Source organism: Myiozetetes cayanensis, unplaced genomic scaffold, assembly GCF_022539395.1.
Source record: "Myiozetetes cayanensis isolate MyiCay16 unplaced genomic scaffold, myiCay2020 scf1, whole genome shotgun sequence".
Classification (NCBI taxonomy): Eukaryota; Metazoa; Chordata; class Aves; order Passeriformes; family Tyrannidae; genus Myiozetetes; species Myiozetetes cayanensis.
In genome coordinates, this window is record NW_026086604.1 from 81,156,179 (window position 1) to 81,175,849 (window position 19,671).

General features: G+C 39.4%; 1 protein-coding gene across 2 annotated transcripts in view; it reads left to right on the top strand.

Annotated features, from left to right (window-relative positions):
* CDH20 (cadherin 20) overlaps positions 1–19,671 on the top strand; it is a 119,726-nt gene that overhangs the window by 66,211 nt on the left and 33,844 nt on the right. For both annotated transcript variants that reach the window (XM_050321787.1, XM_050321796.1), the window contains exon 2: positions 15,327–15,694. In XM_050321787.1, the coding sequence (XP_050177744.1) occupies positions 15,452–15,694 (243 nt within the window). In that variant the 5' untranslated portion in view covers positions 15,327–15,451. The remainder of the gene's footprint in view (positions 1–15,326; positions 15,695–19,671) is intronic.

The following is a 19,671-nucleotide window of genomic DNA, read 5'->3' on the forward strand; positions in this document are numbered from 1 at the left end:
TAGGACAGCCACAATGGAGTCTTTCATCTCCGTTTCAAAATGACTGGAGACGGTGTAACCCAGGCACCGCTCATAGCCATTTGTAGGTGTTTCTTAAGTCTGGGATTCCAGGTACTGCCTCTGCCAGCTGGAGCAGGTGGGAGATGCAGGCCCACAGAGTGGGTGTGGTGCACAAAATACAGCACAACAGGAAGAACTTATTTCAGCCTTGGCTGGTGGTGCTTAAGTCTGCCTGCATGCAGAACTGGGACAACCCAGTCCTCTCTATCTCCCTGTCACTCCAGCATACCGCAATGCTCTCTGTATATCAGTTTTGCAAGATACCACTTCTCTATTCAAATCCTCCTGAAAATGCTGAGGCTTCCTGAGTCAGTCACGCTCACTGGTTTATTATTCTACCTTTGATCTTCAACTAGAAATTACTGGCAACTGACTTAATAAAATATGATCATTTCTTCAGTGCATCTCAAACTGTGGAGTTAAAGGTGTATCATATACCCCCTGTGTTAGAGCTGTCCAACCACATATGGGCGAGAGCTGCATGCATGTTGGGTTTGCCCTTCCTGGTATTATCAAATTATGCATTTTCATGAGCATGCCTTATCTTCTAGGTAAAATGGACACTGTGCTTTCCGTATGTGTCATATTATGCTGCATTACATTATATCACTTTATAGTATGGTATATTATATTACATTATACTATACTATTTTATTTTACCTTAGTGAAATATTAAGAAACCCAGTCCCCTTATATTACGCAAGTGGAGATCATTCTGACATTAAAAAGGAGAAAATTTCATTTAGGCTGTATTTTGCTTATTATCATGTGATTGGCAAGGAAAATATTTCTTGAAGAAATGATATTCTAGTGGCTGAAGTGGAGGTGATAGATTTTTGACAGGTAATACTATGAATTTATATTGCACTTCCATCCCAAGGAATGTCACAGTAATATAAGTAGAATCTGAATAAAATTTTAGTTTCTTCAGACATATTTTCTGCCTGCCGTTATTCACTGTTGATAATGAGACAATTAATAGGCTAATGGGCACAAATTATATAATAAAGGCATTTGATTCTGCCCTCTGAATGCCAAACCTATAGTTGTACCTACAAAGTATGTCGTTAGGTGCTGTAATTCTTTTACATATGTTTTCTAAGGCTCTGCAGAACTGTACCTCATGTCTTTGTGGTTCTGTTCAACAGGAATATTTTTATTGAAGTCCACTGAAAGGTGCAAATGAGCAAAGCAATTAAGATTTGCCCAGTGCAAAATCTGAACAAATCAACAGAGTAGGACAGAAGCTTTTTTGGGAAAATTTGGTTCTTAGGCTGTCAAAACACTTCACTTCACATTGAAACATGGCAAATCCAAGATCAAATGCAGTAATATAGAGCACTGCTGTAAGACATCATAGGCCAAAAGTGAGAGAATCAATGCCAGCTTTAGGTGGATTTAGATAAACAGAAAAGTGAGGGTATAAGACAAGAAAATGAACACTTGTATTCTCATAGAAAGTGCAGATCAATTTTTAAAAGGCAGAGATAACTAGGGTCTCTGTCATATCTTAACTGACTAATGCAAAGTGTTTCTTGCTGTGTCCCGTGGTGTTGTTCAGCAAGCTATGATGGAGTCACCGGCATTAAAACCTTGTTTTATTGAAAATATGTTACACTTAATAGGAGGGGTCAGTTAATTATTTTTGCTTGGATACATAGACTGTGAACCTATTCTCAGAGGCAGGAATCAGTGAGAAAAGAGGGTAGATAGCCCTTATCTTCTCATATAGGGACTTGAAAGGTAATGGAGAATAATGGTTTTACAAAGCTGCGGGGAGTTTGGCCTAGTTAGCACTTTTGTATGCTAAGTTAGACTTTAATAAAGTATCAATTAGCACATGCAGAAACAGAGGCCCCTACTGAATCAATAGAACACTGTTTGATGGTCATTTTATGAAGGAAGGCAGCACTTCAGTGTGGTTAGGGAGATTACAGATTTGCAACACAAAAGTCCTTATACAGGGATCAAGGGTACAACCTCCTCCTTGAAGGGATAATCTAAAAGAACACCATTTAAGCATACAAAGCTCTGTATCTGATTTACCTGTCATGAAATTATTGCTGTTACAGAAGTGGGAACCCACGAGGGCAAACAAAGTACAGCTGGAGTGAATGCTTTATTCCCCATTAGTCCCACAGTCTGACAATCCAGCCAAACACCTTCTTTCCTGGAAAGACCAATTTCTTATGATGATCAAGAAAAGTATGAAGTTTTTTCCTTCATCTTTTTTCCTAATTATAATGATGAAACACTGATCATTCCAGGGTTCATTTGGTATGTTCACATAAACCTCACAATATTATCCATGCTTGATGAGGTTTCTCTCTACCACATAGTACAACCAACTGGTTTATTTGAGTAATTACACAGTAGAGGCAATTGGCATGTGTGGATTCAGCCTAACAGGAGATGAAGAGTTGGAAAGACCCAAAGAAATTGTAGAGATAGACTAGACATAATGAGTCCTGTAACTTTTTATTTTACATTATAAAGATGTGATTTTATTTGCATTTCGGGGTTATAGAAATGTAGGACTTTCCTAAATTACTTCTGTCTTTTGCTTCTGATGTAAGATCAGAGATCACCTAAACAAATTCCAGTAGACTACTCTCAAGCCTTCTCTAAAAAGCTAAAAAAAAAAATGAGATTTAACAGTTTCTATCAGTCATCTGTTTCAATATTTCACCCATCTTATTCTTAGAGGTTTGTTTTGCTTGTAACCTAAATTCCTCTTGCTTCAAATTAGGTTTATTGCACCTTCACCGGTGCTGGAAACGAAGAAGTAGATCAGCACTCTTTCTATTATATCTGTTACTATGCATTACAATTTTTTAAAAACTGCTTTTATGCCCTCACCCAAATCTCATTTTTCCAGACTCAAAAAATACAATTTTTTAACCTTTTCGCAAGTCCTGTTTTTCCAGACCTCTGCTCAAATTTCTTGCTGTCTTCCTGGCAGCAGTTTGGGAGCCTGTCCATACCTCCTTTTAATATGTGATATGCTACCTTTCTAAAAATGCTCCACAGATGCAACACAAGCAACTTGCCCAACATCCTGTTGACATAGCACAGAGGGGCATTTTCCTCCTTTGGAACAACCCATGCATCAAAGTGTTGGCTCCTATTCATTTTGTGGTCAGCTCCTTTCCTACAATGCTGACTCATAGGCTGTTAGTCACCTCTCTATGTCTGGGCATTTCATTTTGCTGTTCCAAGGCTTGTATTTTCCACTTGTCTTTATTGAATTATCTGGTATTGATTTCGAAACATTTTTCCAATTTACCAAGACCATTTTGAATTCTACCCCCATCTTCCCAAGTGCTTACAAAATCTTCCAGCCTGAATAGTTCTGGTCATGAAGCAAAATCCTGCAGGACCACTCGATGCTGACTCCCAGTTTAACACTGAGCTGCTGACAGTGGTCCTTTGAGTTGTTTTCCAGTCTGTCACTTTCATTTCATCTGGGTCATATTGCCCTATGCTGCCTTTGACAATGAGTTGTGGAGTTGTGTGAAACATTTTATGAAGGCCAAGATGTATTGCATTTTTTTCATTTCACAACAGGCTAGGCCAGTTATCTTAACCAGAGAGGAAAATCAGGCTGGTTTTGTTGTCAACTTATTCTTCACAAATCCATGTTGGCTATTCCTGAGCACCTTATTATCCTCTAGATGCTGAAAATGTGGTTGTTTGTTCCAGTAACTTTCCACCTATTGAAATTGTAATGAAGGCTCTGTAATCCACAGGTTCCTCTATCCCTCTGCCCCCTCCCCCTTAAATAAAGGTAAAATGTTTTTTCTCTGCCAGTCCTCTAAGAACTCACTTATCTTCTGTAATCACATGAAGGTATTCACTAATTTTGGCTATTGCTTTAGGTAGTTTCTGAAGTACCTAAGGGAAAATTCAGTGTGGATTGATTAATTTGCAAGAGATTTCAAAATGTAGGTTATAAGGCTTGAGAGAAGACAGAACATAATATATAATATCCCATCAATTTTCACTGGGCACTATATCAGGCTTTTGGCTAAGATCAAGTCAAGTTGATGAAGTAAAAATGGATCTATCTATTTCTTCATGCTTCCACCAAATTTAAAAGGAGAAGATGTAACAAAAGGCTGGAAACTGAAGAGAACAGAAGGTGATATTTATACAACTCCATTTTTTTTAAAAAAGACAAAATGATTCTTCAGTCAAAGGGAAGAAATCAAAACTCACGCTTCAGTGCATAAACCGATTACAAGGGTCAGCAAGGAATTGTTCTCACCATTTTCATCATCTCACAGCAGTGCAGTCTTATTTTTTATGGTTAACTAAAGATTATGTATCAAGTAGTATCACATTATTGACCTCAACATTGAGCACTGGTGCTTATTCCCATTGTTCTTTATTTTCCACTTCTTCCCCTCTCTGAAACTTCAAATACAAAATATTTAATTAATCAAATTACTCTCACAAGGAGAAAGAAACAAAATTAAATCAAGGCTGGAGTTTTCAACTTCACTTTGAAGCAAAATTTTCTAGTGTAACCATCTTTCAGGCAAATTATTTAAGTTTGCATGCACGTCTTTCAGGTATCATATATTTTCCCAGCAAAATGTATTTCAATATCTCAGAAAAATATACCACATTCTCTCCTTTTCTTACACCTTCTCTCATTAGGCTTTCACTTGTGTCAGACTGGAAGACTACTCCATTTCCACTTGGGATGTACTATCTTTCCAGCTTCTTGGTATAATGCTCTTTGCTACTATTAGTCACAGCTATTCTGATATCAAGTTTCTTTTTGTCAGAATTTCCTTCATTTCTGAATTATCACTTCCAAAGAATGTGGAGAGGGAGTTTAACTATTTGGAAGTACCAGTTACTGACAATTTTCAAAAGCAAAAATCTCAACATTAGAGCAGAGATCCAGTTTGACAGGCCAATTCTGTTATCTCAAAAAGTTGCAGTGCAGAACTTGCTAATAAAAATGCAGATCCACAAGTAAGAAAGAATAGATTTAACAGGTATGTAAGAAGAATCTTTTTGCTGAAATACACACACAGATGAGGTAACAGAAAACCTGCAATCTCATTTGAGAAGCTCTTCTGCAATGTATAATTGCTTTCCTTTAAGCTCTCCTACACTTCTGCATTTCTTGGCTTTCATTTGATTGCATATTTGCAATTCTGTGTCTGAATTCTTGAAAATTAAGAAAGGATCTTCTCAAACTATTTGAGAGATTATATGAAGTGGTTACCAAAAGTAGGAGAAATGGGCCTTGATGACGCTGGAGTAGACGTCTGTAGGGTCTTTCTGTTTTGTGTGCTGTGGTCAGAGTCATTATTCTTCATACACTGGCAGATGTCTCCCTAACTAAAGATAAGGTATGCCTAGATATTAAATAGTCACCAAATTACCTACTGATAACCACCAAGATCAGTGAAAGGAAGACCTTACTTTCAGGTCCGTACTCAAAGTTTGCACTGATATGCACCACAACTGGGCCACTAAGAAGGCTTTAAAGCAGTGAGGTGGCCTCTAGAATTTATATGCAAACAAATTTTTTCTATAAGACTATTAACAAACAACTGAAGAGGAGTAGAACTACAAAGCTTAGTTTATTATGGCTATATCTTTCCCCCATAACTCTTTCTTCATACACAATAATAATCAGCTCCTTCCAGCTCCGTGGTCATACCAGATAAAATACCTGAGTTACTGCTCTGGAATGCATGCAGGGATGATCCCTTGGTCAAAGAGATTGTATAACTGCTCATACTTTCCTCAATAGGGGTGTTAACCTGGGTCTCCCTTCTCTAATGTACCTGCTAGTTCTCAGGGAGCAGATAAAAATGCTAGGTTACAGTTTGACTTGATGGTCTTAGAGGTCTTTTCCAAGCTTAATGATTCTATGATTCTATGAAATACTGTAGTCCTTGGGATCTCTATTTTCTTTCACAATACTAATAGAATATCAGTGCAATTATATCACTGCATAAACTCATTTCTTTGGGAAATCAGACTCAAACCAGCTGCGGAAGATCCTCCCCTGTGAAGGACAGCAACCAGATGGCTCACAGCAGATAATGGAAGGATGAGAATTTTTGGCCAAGAATACCTCAGCTCTTACAAAAGCTGCTATTTCATCACCATTACAAATTGAATACTAAGACAGATGGAGCATACAGTTTTGGAGCCTCCTCTTAAATATTCACCTGTAACAAACTGAAAAGCAAAGAGTTTGCCAGCAAGACAAAGCCTAAAAAACCTCCTATATTTTAGTAAATGCTAGTTCTTCTTAGCCATTAAGCAATCCAGGTAGAGAAACTGCCTCGTCCAGGATAATCATCTTCCCATCTGGGAAAGCTGGAAACATGTTGTAGCAGTGGATTATGAAGAAGGTGGGAAATAGGTACTGCATACCTCTTTGTGAGGGGTAGATATTGTTAGTTAATGTCACATTTATAGAGGACAATTAGATAATACCTCACACTCTCTGTGGAGACTGAAGCAATAGAGTTTGAAGACCAAAACCTAGAAGCTGGCAAGCAAAGCATCTGAGGTTGTTTTTCAGGTTTTATGAAACTTGTGCTTGCTGTATTAGAGCCATTCTGGGAGAAATGAGGTCAGCACATCCTTATTCCTTCTTACTTTATTCTTTCAGCTTGAAAGTGTCCTGTGAAGGCCAGGCACCCATATTCTGTATTTCTAGAAACACTTTGAAGCTAGGTGATAAAAACAAGGTAGACTCTAATAGTTCAGATAGAGAAGGAGGCTGTAAGACTTCTGGTTTTTTGCTGTTTTGATTTCATATCCAGTAGCTTGAAGCTGACTTGAAAATAATCATCCTGGTGGTTAGTAGCATATGTCTTCATGCTCAGACAAGGCAATCAGAAAGATCAACGCAAGGTACAGATGCCAGTGTTGTACTTCTGAAGCAATGTCAGACTCAAGAAATATTAATTAGATGAAAGATTTTCATCTCCTAGAGAACCTATAGCTATTTTCTAAGTTTAAGAATATTCTTTCTTGATGAATAGACAAAATTTAAAAACAAACAAACAAAAAAAAAACCAAAAACAAGCAAGCAACTCCCCAAACAAAACAAACAAAAAACAAACTCAAAACCAAGTCAAATCAACAAAAAAGAAACAAAAACCAAAATAATAATTTTTAAAAAAAAAACAAAACAAAACAAACAAACAAAACTCCACAAATAGACAAACCAAAGCAACAACCAAGAAACCCACTACACACTATGTGCCAGTAGATGCATACAGTAATTATGAGAGATAGTAAAATATTGGTTTCTGGTTGGAAAAAGAAATTACCCATTCCCTTCTTTGTCTTCAATAGCTGATTTTGGAAAGGGATTGTGTTGGGTACATTTCTAATATAACAAAATGTGCATGATATGCCAAGTTAAGCAAGAATGTGGTCATAATGAAACTAGGAAGTTGTCTTCATTAGTGACAGCTCATAGGCCCTCACCAGTCATTGGTTTTGATCTTCATGCATGGGAAGAAATATTACCTCTATCTGGTCCAGGCAGACAGCAGCTTCTCATATCTGTCTACAGATAGGAGATAACACTTTTTCTGGTTTTGACATTTAGGGGGTATCAGAGAGCCTTATCATCTATCCAGCAGCCATGGGATAAGAAAGAGACCATTTTTCACAGTTACATGGAAATACGTGATATTGTGGGGACTAGTATACATGAAATACAATGTTTTAAAGATAGTGAACACAATATGCTTCCATAACCAACCTGTAGCACAGACAGGACACTTTAAGTTCAGAATGCATTCCAGGTGTGCAACAGGAACAGGTTTTATCCCACAGCAGAGGCATGGCAGATCTGGCAAGGCATGTGCTCAAGGTCTGAAATAAGTGAAGGACACGAGCAGAAGGAAACAAATGAAAAATAGAGGGAAGGTATTAGTACATTTTTCTCATGGAGGACTGTAACAGTTGTGAATAGGTCCTGATCAGGGCATAAGTTTTCCAATGCCTGTGGCAGCAGGCTCCATTCCTGAGCTTTATTCCTGCTGGCCTCTCAGCTTGCAGACCATAGGTTGCAGCAATATTCACCATCTCATCTTCTCACTACCTTCACAGAACCTTTGGCTCTTTTATACGTACCAGCTCCTCACTCCACACCTGACTCAACTTTCTTTCTCTTTTATAGCACGGGAAGTTCCACCCTTTCCACCCTCTCATTCTTGGCAGGATACTACAGATTTTGCTTATATTGCTTTGAGGCTTAGGGACAGGTCTGAGAAAAGGCTCCTATGTACAGCCACAAAGAAAGCAAGAAAGGTCACACTTTGGGGAGGAAAGGCTTTATGTTTTTTTTTAAAGAGTGCTAGTTTACATGAACATCGATTCACAATTCAAAGTTATTTGTACAGGGATTTTGAAAGAATGGCAAAAATAGTCAGAATGTGAAAACTAGAAGGAATTTTTGCTTAGTAATAAAAGTGTAATCAGTATGATTTTCGTGTGTATTTTGTATTTTTTCACATCCTTGTTGGAAGAGGGGTTGTTCTATCTGGAATTTTTTTGGATTTTCCAGTGTATTTCAACATCACACTTAGTTCCTGTGGAGGCTGACTTCAACAGTATTAGTTAGACCAGCATGGAACTTTTGAAACTCTCTTGTACTTCTGTACTGCTCTTTACAGTAGTATTTACAGTGCCTCACACTGAGTAAAAGCTGGGCATCAGATCTTCCCCTGATGCAAGTTATCAGCATCATTTTATTTTGAAATGTTTACTTTGTGATTGTGTGTGTCTTTCATTCTTTTTGATCTTTTTATGCATCTATAACCATAGAGCTGGGATTTATACAATGGGACTCCCTCTGTCGTTCTGTGGGATTTTTCACTCTGCAGACACTCCATAGCTTTGAAGGACTTCAGATCTTGAACAAAATGAGTTCACTGATGTGTCTCAGGAGAAATTGTTGACTAGTCTGTAGATGTAATTTTATGACAATGGATTGTATTCTGAGTTAATGTTTATGAACCATATGGTATGTTGTCAAGTTTTGTTGTATTTATGAAGATCTCAATAAAATGAAGTAAAAATAAAAATACATGTTCAGGCCAAGTGTGTTTTCAAGAAAAATAACAAATACCTGTAGATTTTTCTTTTTAATTTAAACTTGCCCATAAAGTATAACAACGGGTAATAATAACAGTAGGACTGGCCTGGGTCAGAAATAAAAATAGGAAGTTCTGGAAGTAGTACAGAAACATTTAGGACTATAACCAGGCAGCCTGTTTAGAGGTACCTAACTTAGGTACTGCAAGCATTAGGATTTCTAAAATCATAGAATCACAGAATGGGTAAGGTTGGAAGGGCCCACAGGGGGTTATCTAGTTCAAATTTGCTGCTCAGGTAGGATCGTCCTAGAGCACATCAAACAGAATTGTGTCCAGACAGTTCTTGAATATCTCCATTGAGGAAGACTCCACAACCTCTCTGGGCAATCTGTTCCAGTGCATGGTCACTCGTACAGTAAAGTTCTTCCTCACATTGAGGTGGAACTTCCTGTGCATCAGTTTCTGCCCATTGCCTCTTGTCCTGTTGCTTGGTACCACCAAGAAGAGCCTGGGCCCAGCCTCTTGACATCCTCCCTTACAGACATTGATGAGGTTCCCTCTCAGTCACGTCTTCTCGAGACTAAACAGGCCCAGCTCCCTCAGCCTTTCCTCGCAAGAAAGATGCTTCAGTCCCTTAATCATCTTCACAGCTCCAGGAGCTCATCTCTCTTGTACACAGGAGCCCAGAACTGGACACAGTACTCCAGTTGAGGCCTCACTAGGGCTAAAAATGATACAAGTATTGCATCAGTTGCTTAAGAGGTTTAAGCTCCTGGAGCCTCCATCCCTGGCAGGTGGTGTTAGGCACCTATTGTGGTGGTCTGCCTGGTGCAGCTTCCTACTGACTGGTGTTCCTGCAGGCTTATTGCAAAGGTGTCTTATAACAAAGCAGTAGGCAAACAAGGTACAGGAAACCTGAGAAGCAGTCTGTGAAAACATTAAAGAATAATCCATTTCATGGGGGATAAAAAAACTGCACAATACTCCACCCCCACCTTTGGTTTAAAATATCACAAAAAGTATAACAAACTAAACTCAGAGAATTCTTTTCCGTCAATTTTATTTTTCTCTTACTGTGGTCATTAACAAGTTGTTTAGCTTCTTTTGTCAAAATATTGGGAGGAAAATCTTTAAATCTGTAATTAAACACAGCAATAATTTTCCATTAGCATATTTCTAGTGCAGTGCATGTGCTGCTAAGAAACATTTACAAATTAGAAACATTTACATTCAAAATATCACATGTGTTTGTGGATTCATGTACGGAGAGAATGGAAGAGGGAGTTTAAAACCTGTTGCCTCTTTCCTCCCCACTTTCTCAGTATAATATGTCCTCTCCAAATGAATTGCTTCTACTCAAGCAATGTGACTGCATGGCATCCACTAAGGTCTGTAGCATTCTATAAGAGTGCTAAGTCCATACAGCAAATTCCATTGGAAGGACCAGGCATAAAAGATATATAAAAAGATACAAGCATGTAATTAATTTTATGAATGCAAATAGTCCACTGACTTTCTGGGAGATCATTTGCTCAGTGTGACGAATATACTAAGTATGTCTGTAAAGCTTTTCAAGTCTGAGCACTTTATAAAATCCTTGGCATTTATGTAAATATGTATCGAGCACAATACAATACATTTTAATCCCAGTGGAACTCTCTGGGTGCCCATATGGTCATCCAAACTATTAATATTTTTATCCTTTCTTTGAAAGTGTTGTTCTCTTCAGAATTAAAAGATAAATGGGTCACTTGCAAGAAATGTTAGAAGTTGGTTCTGGCAGTTATTTCATTTTCCTTTTCATCTTTACCCAGAATTAGATATTGAATTAAGAATATCTTAATTACAGAACAAATATGTGTCAGGGGGTTTCATTAAAATTGGACCATGAAGAGTAGGCTCACACTTGGAATATGCGTACTTTAATTTGCAATATGGGCTAAAAGAGAAAATTGTATTTGCATTGCTGGAAAGTGCATTATTGTGACTCTTGTGTAGAAGAGTTAGGTAGTTCATTTGTACCATACATAGACCACCAGTAGCATAGAGTTCAGTCAGATCTTCACAGGTCTTTATGGAGCCAAAAGCCCCATTTGTAACTGCTGACTGGCAAGAAAAAGGATTTTTAGTAATGTTTGAAAGGCAAGAACAAAGAAAATAACCTAAACATCTGAGATGATAATCAAATATTCATCACAAAAGCAGGGGCAAGAAAGGCATTCACTTTGAGTCAGGGATCTAAACTGCCCAGATACACCTGATCGTTTTACAGTGGAGTACTCAACTGCATGTAACAAAATGAAATATTTAAATTGTTATTGAAAAATAAAGCACCATCTTCAGAAATCCCACAGATTTTGAACATGCAGTCTTCCTGGGCTCAGTAATTTTTGTGAGCAAGGAAAACAAGATTTCCCTGTCTTTACTGCCTTCAAATCCTCTCTCTGTACATCCCCATGCTGGGTCATGAAACATACGGTAAGCAGAGGTTCATCAATTCCATCTTCGCAGATTTCCTTAAGAATGCATTTTGAAGGGCTTCAAGAAAAATCTCGCAGCAAGAGAACATTGAAAGTTCAGTTCTGCCTCATTCAGTCATGGCAAGAAACACCTTCCTGTATGATGAGTCCTGATGCCCTGCAAGGAACTACTACTTCTCCCTCATCCTGAGACAGAAGAACAGACTCTGTCTCAATGCCTGTGCCATCCATCTGTGGCAAAAATCATTATGGTCCACCTATGTCTAGAGATCCCATCAAGCCGGTACACTCAAAGCATATGGCTATTATCCTAACCCACTGTCACATCTGCAGCCTAAGTGACTCTGTTCTCATCCATCACACTCAGCTGTTGAAGAAGCCATCTGCATGAGTCCTCTGAAACATTCAGTCACCCATGGCCTTAACTGCAGCTCAGCCATCACTTGTGTTACCACAAACACTAAATGTATATGAGTGCTTTCTTATACTGCTAAGAAACACATTCCTTGATCATTGAGCCTTGCAGATGCAGGGGCCAATAGTACACACCTGTGGTTGGTGAAGCTGCAGGAAAAGAGACCCAGAGAGATCAGCAGTGCCTCAGTCCAGAAGTCAACAGATGTCTTTGTCATTCTTTTAACGCCAGTGGAGGACCTGAGGCAGAAAAAAACATCATTCACCTTCAGCCTCAGAGAGAAAGGAACCATTCTGGATTAAACACTGCTATTAATAGTAATCATTTGCCTTTAAGCGAGCAGTAAATGCGATGAGCTTGAGCCTTCTTGCTCACAGTTTTGGAAAGGCATGAGACACCACAAACTCTGCTATTAACAAAGAAAAAAAAAATCCGTTCCACTTCAACACTGGGGCTTTCTTCCATTCCTACAAAAATATATGACCATGTCACCATGGGCTGGTATTAAATGGGGAAATTACTGGTACTGAGGAACCGGTAAATATACTTTTACAAGGCTTTACCTTACTTAATGGCAAGTTTCCTGACAGTTGCTGTGCCCCAGAGTAATGTTGCTTTCTTAGGGATGTTGCTTCTGGAGACCACTGAGTTGCATAGTGTTTTCAAGAAAGCTTCCTCATGGAACTGCAGATTCAAATGAAAACTGTTATCACAGAGAGCCTAAAGCATTTATAAAGTCTCTACTCTTAATCTTTATTTCACTGTTTTTACTTACTTTGCTTTCTGCTGATTTAATTCACATGTGCATAAAAAGCATACTGATGATCAGATTTCTTTTGCTATTGCCTCATTACAGGTATATTGGTAACTCTGTGAGTTCATTTAACAATGTCTTGATATTATCTTGCCTAAGCACTGTTGATCCTTTATAGCTGAATTTAATTGCCAGAGACATTTGGCACCATTAGTTTTGAATTTGTGGTTTGAGAGTTCACCTACAAACACAACTCTTGTTGCCACAGGAATTGGTCCATTTTTTTGTATCACCTCTTTCTCACACAAACAAAAATGTAACTGATCTGTGCAGTAACTGAAATTTCTTAAAGCAAAGATTCCAGGCAGAACCTTAGCTGCTGGACCATAGCCTGCCCCCACTTTCCCTTCTTGCATGGCAGAGGCAGTGCTGGGTTCTCTTAAATTGTGTCGGGGGGTGGTGGGAAGCCCTTCCACACATTTACTTGCCAGCCAAACATGGGCTTGTAAAAAATGTCTCCCTGACTTTGCTGAGAATAACTTGCCGTATGCAACATGCCAAGAGGAAGCTGGTCATACTTAATGTGTGCTTCAGGGCTTCAGCCTTCTTCCTCCAGCATAAATGTGTATTGGCTGTTTGGAGCAAAGGAATCAAAGTACAGAGAGAGGCAAGCACTGCACACATAGCTCTTATACTCCTTTGACTGTGGGCATCCAGCAAGCTGGGCCTCGTCCCTGCCTTTCACAAACAGCTGCCAACTTCTTCGTGAAGTGACAGACACACAGAGATTACTGTGGTCCTTTTGGGCTTGTACTGCTTAGATAAATCCCCGTTCTTTGGCTTTGCAGACAAGAAGCCCTAGCACATTATGTAGCCAATGTCTAAACAACCAGCAGTTCTGTACATTGCTCTGCTTAGAAGAGATTTACCATGTTTTGTACTTCTAGTTTGTCCTTTATTTATTGTGCCTATTCCGGATTAGACTGTAAACTTCTCAAGGTAAAGGACCTATTATTTTGCTAAATTATACAATGGTATAGGCTGGCAGCATTGTGTAATCGTATTTCTTCTGGGCTTTATACTTTGAAACATTATTTTGTGTAGAAATTAGCCTTAGATAGTTATTTTGTCTCTACTCCCACTGTGGACATCTATTCCAGACCTAAGATTTCAGCCAAGTTTTGGATTAATTTCTGAATTTCTGTAGATTTCTAAGTGTGCCCAGTTCTCCACTTGTAGCAGCTTGGAAGTTGGGGAATTTTCCAACACTTTCTTCTTCTCTGTTAAAAACTTTGTATTGTCTTAGTCTTCACTTTAAAATATTATCACGCAACCCACTAAAATGCTTTTTATGATTTTGAAATCTTTTAAGGATTTCAGTTGGAAATATTTGACAGACATCTGCTATATTTTATTTCCACTGGATAAAGCAATTAATTAAGCCTAAAGATCTAAGAATAGAACAGCAGTAAAATCAGATCTGAACTGCTTGTTTAAGCCTTTCCTAATGAGTCTGTTTGTCATGAAATGAGATAGAAGAGTTTTTTAGAAGAACAGCAAAATTACTGGGCCAACAGAGGATGTATGGAGTGTTTTGACAGGGTAACTTGAGTGCAGCAGCAAGTTATTAAACTTTGCAAAATGGTGAAGGAAAGGTTTTTTACAATCCATAGCCTGGAGTGAGGTCACCAACTAGACTCACTTCATGGCAACAAAAGTTGTCCTAGACTGATGAGAAAGTGTCCTCTGATAGAGGTCAGCATTCCTCTGCCTAAAGAGGTCTTTCAGGTTTGTCAAGGAAAAAATGTGTTAGCTTGACTTGTTTGGACAAATTACACAATAGCATGTGGCCATCAGCACTGTGAAACATTTTGTGGGTTATAAAATGTTTAACTGACCATTCAAATTCTAGAAATATTGCATTTGTAGCAGCAACCAGCTCCTCAGAGAGGAGGTAGCAGAGTGTGAAACCTGAATTCAAGCAACAGAGAGGCTGAAAGAATAATTAAAACTGGAAATAACTTGGAGCTGCTAGAAATTATATTCAAGGTTTGCCATATAGCAATAATATCTATATTTATGTAGACATGTGTGCATGGACATGTTTGTAATGACAAAGTCATAGTTTCCAAACAGAAAAACAGTTGCCAAATCTTATTCACTAGCTATCATAATTTGCCAGAGTGAACTGTTTTTAAATATTCTCTAAGGACTTATGGTCATAAATATTTCTAAAGAGTAGGCACTTAGCTCGTGACAATCAATATCACAAAACAACACTACAGCTAAATTAGCAAAGTAAAGAACTCTTACTTATTGACTAACCCCTGATGTTTCTTGTGTCTAGTGCTCCAGGTCTGCAGCTTATATGGCAATAGTATTTCTGGTTTCAGAAAGTGTGCATCCTGATATTGCATTTTTATGTAGAAGAGTAAATACTTTATAGCATATTTTCTTATTGATGAAACTCTTTTGTCTTGAGGAAAGAAGCATGCTCCTATGAATTTCCTTTAACTTTACAGGACACTGCCTTTCTGAGAACCAGTATCTCTCCTGGACATTTCAAAGGACTACACAGAGAACTTACTTTATTCTAAAGGGATCTAAGATACTGCGTTTGGACTTTTAAGTCAGTCCTAGTATACAGATGTGGACTTCAGGTAGAATGAGCAATGCAAAGAACTTATTTGGACTTGGCGTCTCCTTGTATTTTTGTGGACTGATGGACCTTACTACAACTATGCTGTCAGGAAGTGCCAGGCCCCTCACTGAAGGGCAAGAAGACAACCTGTCAGACAAGCTGCATCAGCGTATGAAGAGGAGCTGGGTGTGGAACCAGTTTTTTGTTCTTGAGGAGTACACGGGAACTGACCCTCTCTACGTCGGGAAGGTAAGACCCTCACCAGGAGGATATCTGGCAGAGTATATACATCTGTGTAGCTGTGGACTGTGGTGAGACACAGGATGTTTCCCTAAATGCCTCTACCTTCTTTCAGGCAGTGAATTTATCCACATTAATTTCACTTCTGCTTCCAAGAGCTTTTGCCCCATGTCACCTTCATTTGGGAAGAATTTCTGTTTCAAGGGGCTGTCAATATATTTGCCTATTTCAAAGAGATCTGCTGCATCAATCATCATCTGTAATTTGAGGTAGTGTTGGAAAATCTGCAGCGATCTTTCCAGGGACTCTACAATGTCAAGGCAAAGCAAGGTTATATTGACATATACGGATTAGGAAAGAAAGGAAGAGTTTGTGATCCTGCTTCTGTCCATGATCAAGTCAGCTGGAAGCTGAAATTCACAATCAAATTAAATAGCCAGTTTCCCTTGAAAACTGACATTTCAATTTTTGCTTTCTGCAAATCTCTAGGGTCAGAGTATCTTCTGGCTTACCACATCTTGACTGCAGGTTAATTCTGCAGACTACAGAAAAGTTGCTAAAGATCTAGAAAAGTAGAGGGACAGTTCATTAAATCCAACCATGAAGGGTCCTATTTTTTGATCCCCTATACCCCAAGAACCTACACATCAGTACAAATATGTGTAAAATGTTCTCCTGAGCTCATCCTGTTTACTTGGCAATATTTTCCATTAACTTTTCTGCAGCTCCTTGGGGAATAAGCTGATGGAAGTCACATCAGTGATGTCTGCCATCATCATTTGCCTCACTCTAACCATCCTCTTTTTTTATTTTCTGACTATTTTTAAAGACCCTGAATTGTTTAAAGTATTGACTCTGTTATTCAAAGGTTTATGGTCAGCATTAGGTTTGCTTCTATTCTACACTAAGGTGACAAATTGGACAAAAATGGGGATGAGGAGGGTTAGTGTGCTTAAGTGTTTGAACAATACAATTAAGTTTTTACACACCTAGAATATCAGATACTGCTATCATGAGTGGATATTAAATATAGGTATATATGAAAAATAAAATCTAAGAAAGGTTGTCAGAAAAAATCCTTCAGATTTCATCGTTTATTTTTTTACATGATATAAGCTCCTTTTTTTTCCAAGCTATCCATGTGCAGAGGAAAAAAAATTACATATCCAGAGGCCCACTTTGGACTCCTGTTTATCATTCTATAATCCCATAGAGCTAAGCTGTGCTCTCAAGTCACACCAGTATAAATCAAAATGAATCCATGGGCTTCAAAAGACCTCCTCCTGATTTTTTCCCTGCTGTGATTGACAGTAAGATGTGCTCTCCTTCCTCCCACAGCAATGGCATTACTAGTGATTGCCACCAAATGAGACCTCATTAGTCTTCATTCATCTGTGCACCTAGCTTTTCAGCTCTTGATATCTCTATTGATTAAAGAAATTAATATTTGTTTTCATGCAATTCCCAGCTTTGGAACAAGGGCCAGGCTTATTATTTCACACACTCAGTTAATCTGAAATGACTTCAGGCTTCCACTGTGAGCCAAATTTTAGCAAAAACAAGTACTGGGAGAAACCGACTCATCTTTGTTTTAGACTTAGATGGTGTCATTAGGAGCACAAACACTTGGCGCAGTCGGCAGCACTCCTGAGCTCTGCCGAAGGGAGGGAGGGAGGCAGAGACAGCTCTTCGTGGTCTGTGCCCGCCACACAAAAGCCCGAGCTGCCGTCAGTGAGCTCTCTGCAGGGGCTGCCTTTGCCACGGCTGTGTTAGTACAGGGGTGCGCAAGGGCTAATTAGCCCCCACGGTTAACAGGGCCAATTAGTCCCACGCACTGCTGAGCTGACGTGGCTGGATCGCTCTGAAGGCCTCCCAGCTCAGCACTGCTCCGTGCAGTCCCGGCTCCAGGGAACTCTGCTGCCAAAGGGGGCCTCAGGGGGTCACACGTTTCATCTTCTCCCACCCCTGAACCGGGCGCAGAGCAGCCAGCCGAGCAGTGGGATGAATGCCGTGGGGACTGCTGTGAGGCGAAGGCTTCCCCTCAGGCACAGGCACTCAGAAGAAGCAGCAGCCTCCCACCAAAAGTCGCCTGCGTTCATGCTGCCTGTGTCTTAGGGATCCTTAGGAAAGGAATCAGCAGGGAATAGACTGTGGGCTGAATTAATTGTTCTGGCAGGGCAGAAATTTTTCAGCCCAAATCACCCCGGGCTGGCTCAAAAATAGCTCTGTAAAGGCTCGCGCGGAGCGGGGCAGAGGTGCAACAGGGCTCCCAGTCTGCTGCTGGCTGCTCGCACCAGCCCTCCAAAACAGCCCTGAGTCCCACACCAGGCCTGGCAGGGTCTCTTCTAACTGATACCACCCACGACACCCTGAAACATCCTGATAGCCAGGCCTTGCTTTTATCCATATGCTCTCTCCAAGCCCTTGACAGAAGGAGAAAGAATGCACAGCATAGATCCAGTTGTACAGCTGTTTCTGGCTGGCTATGCACGACTGGAGCAACCAGAAAGGCACCTTGACTTGAACCATAGGTCCAGGCTTGCCTAACGTGATTTCCAAGGCTGACATGATTCTATAAACTTTCCTATGTAACTATAAGGCAAGGTGCAAAACATCTTCCAGACAGAGAAATGAAAGGAAACTTCCTGAGGTGAAGTTAGTACATTCTTTGCTCTTCTCCAGTGTTCATGATAGTGATTTAAAGCACTTCAGCTTCAGAGGGTTCCTGGTCCTTTCACAGATAAATGCAAGGTTTCAGTTTTCCTACAGGTAGCCATTATTGGCTAATAGGATCAACTAGGGAAACCAAAGCCCCTTCATTTGCTACAGTAGGTATTTTCCACATTCATCCATCAGCCTAAACTGTGTCAGTAATAGAACTGGGGACAGACTTCACCATTTTGGCATGCTGGAGACTCCCCAACCCTGTTTCAAAGGAAAGAAGTATTTGAAACACAGCAGCTGAATGAGCGAATAAAATGCATCCTTTCCACAGACTATCAGTGTAGATCAACCAAACTCACTCACATATTCTCACAAAAATCCCCTGTATGTCCTACCTTCCTGGAGGCAGAGAAAGGAGAACAAGTCACAGACCAATTAGCAGAGCTATGCAAGTCCTCCTATGAGCTGCTCACTGCAGCACCATCTCTTTCACATGCCCTTAGCCAGGAAATATATCATTCTGATGCAGATGTAGCCTCTCTAATTTTTTTACTATTCTCATCAAAAGAAGCAACCCAGGTTGACACCATTAAAAATTTCTCAGGAGTTATTGACTTTATTCCTTCAGTTCTCATTCCTTAACATGGAGGAAAAAGTACAAATGAATTCTTCCTATTCTATGTCAGCCACATGGCAGCACAAATTGTTGCACCACCCATAAAACATAACCGACTTAAAACTAGATTACCTTTCCAGCACAGTGGCTTCTATATACACTCTAGACTACAGCATCCTGATATTAGGTATGGTGTGAGCTTCAGTCCATTCAGACACCGAATTCTTTCAGATTTATTGCAGTCTGGCAGTATTATGTCTTTTATGCTCTTTTTTTAATTGCCTAAAAAGAGTAGGTTATACAAGAAGCTGCAAAAGTGCTGCTAGCATTTCTTACTGACTGGCCTTGGTTGAGGCCCAATGTTTTTAACAAATCACAGCTAGACAGAGATCCTCTTGTCCTCTCAAATTCTTAATAGAGTGCCATGTTCATTCCTTGTTTGTTCCCTTCACAACTGCATTCATTCCAAATACGGCTTTGGACAGAAGGTGTAATTTAACCCATGAGTTTGATTTAGTATCTTCTTCTAAGTCTTTTGAACATTCCTGAACACCTACTGCTATTTTAAAAAATACTTCCTTCTTTTTCTTCTTCTTTTTCTTCTTCTCTTTCTTTTTCTTTTCCTGTTCATTTTCCCTTCTCCTTTTTTCTTTTTCTTTTCCATTTTTCCCTTCTTTTTAAATTCTGTTTTCACTTTTCTGTTTCA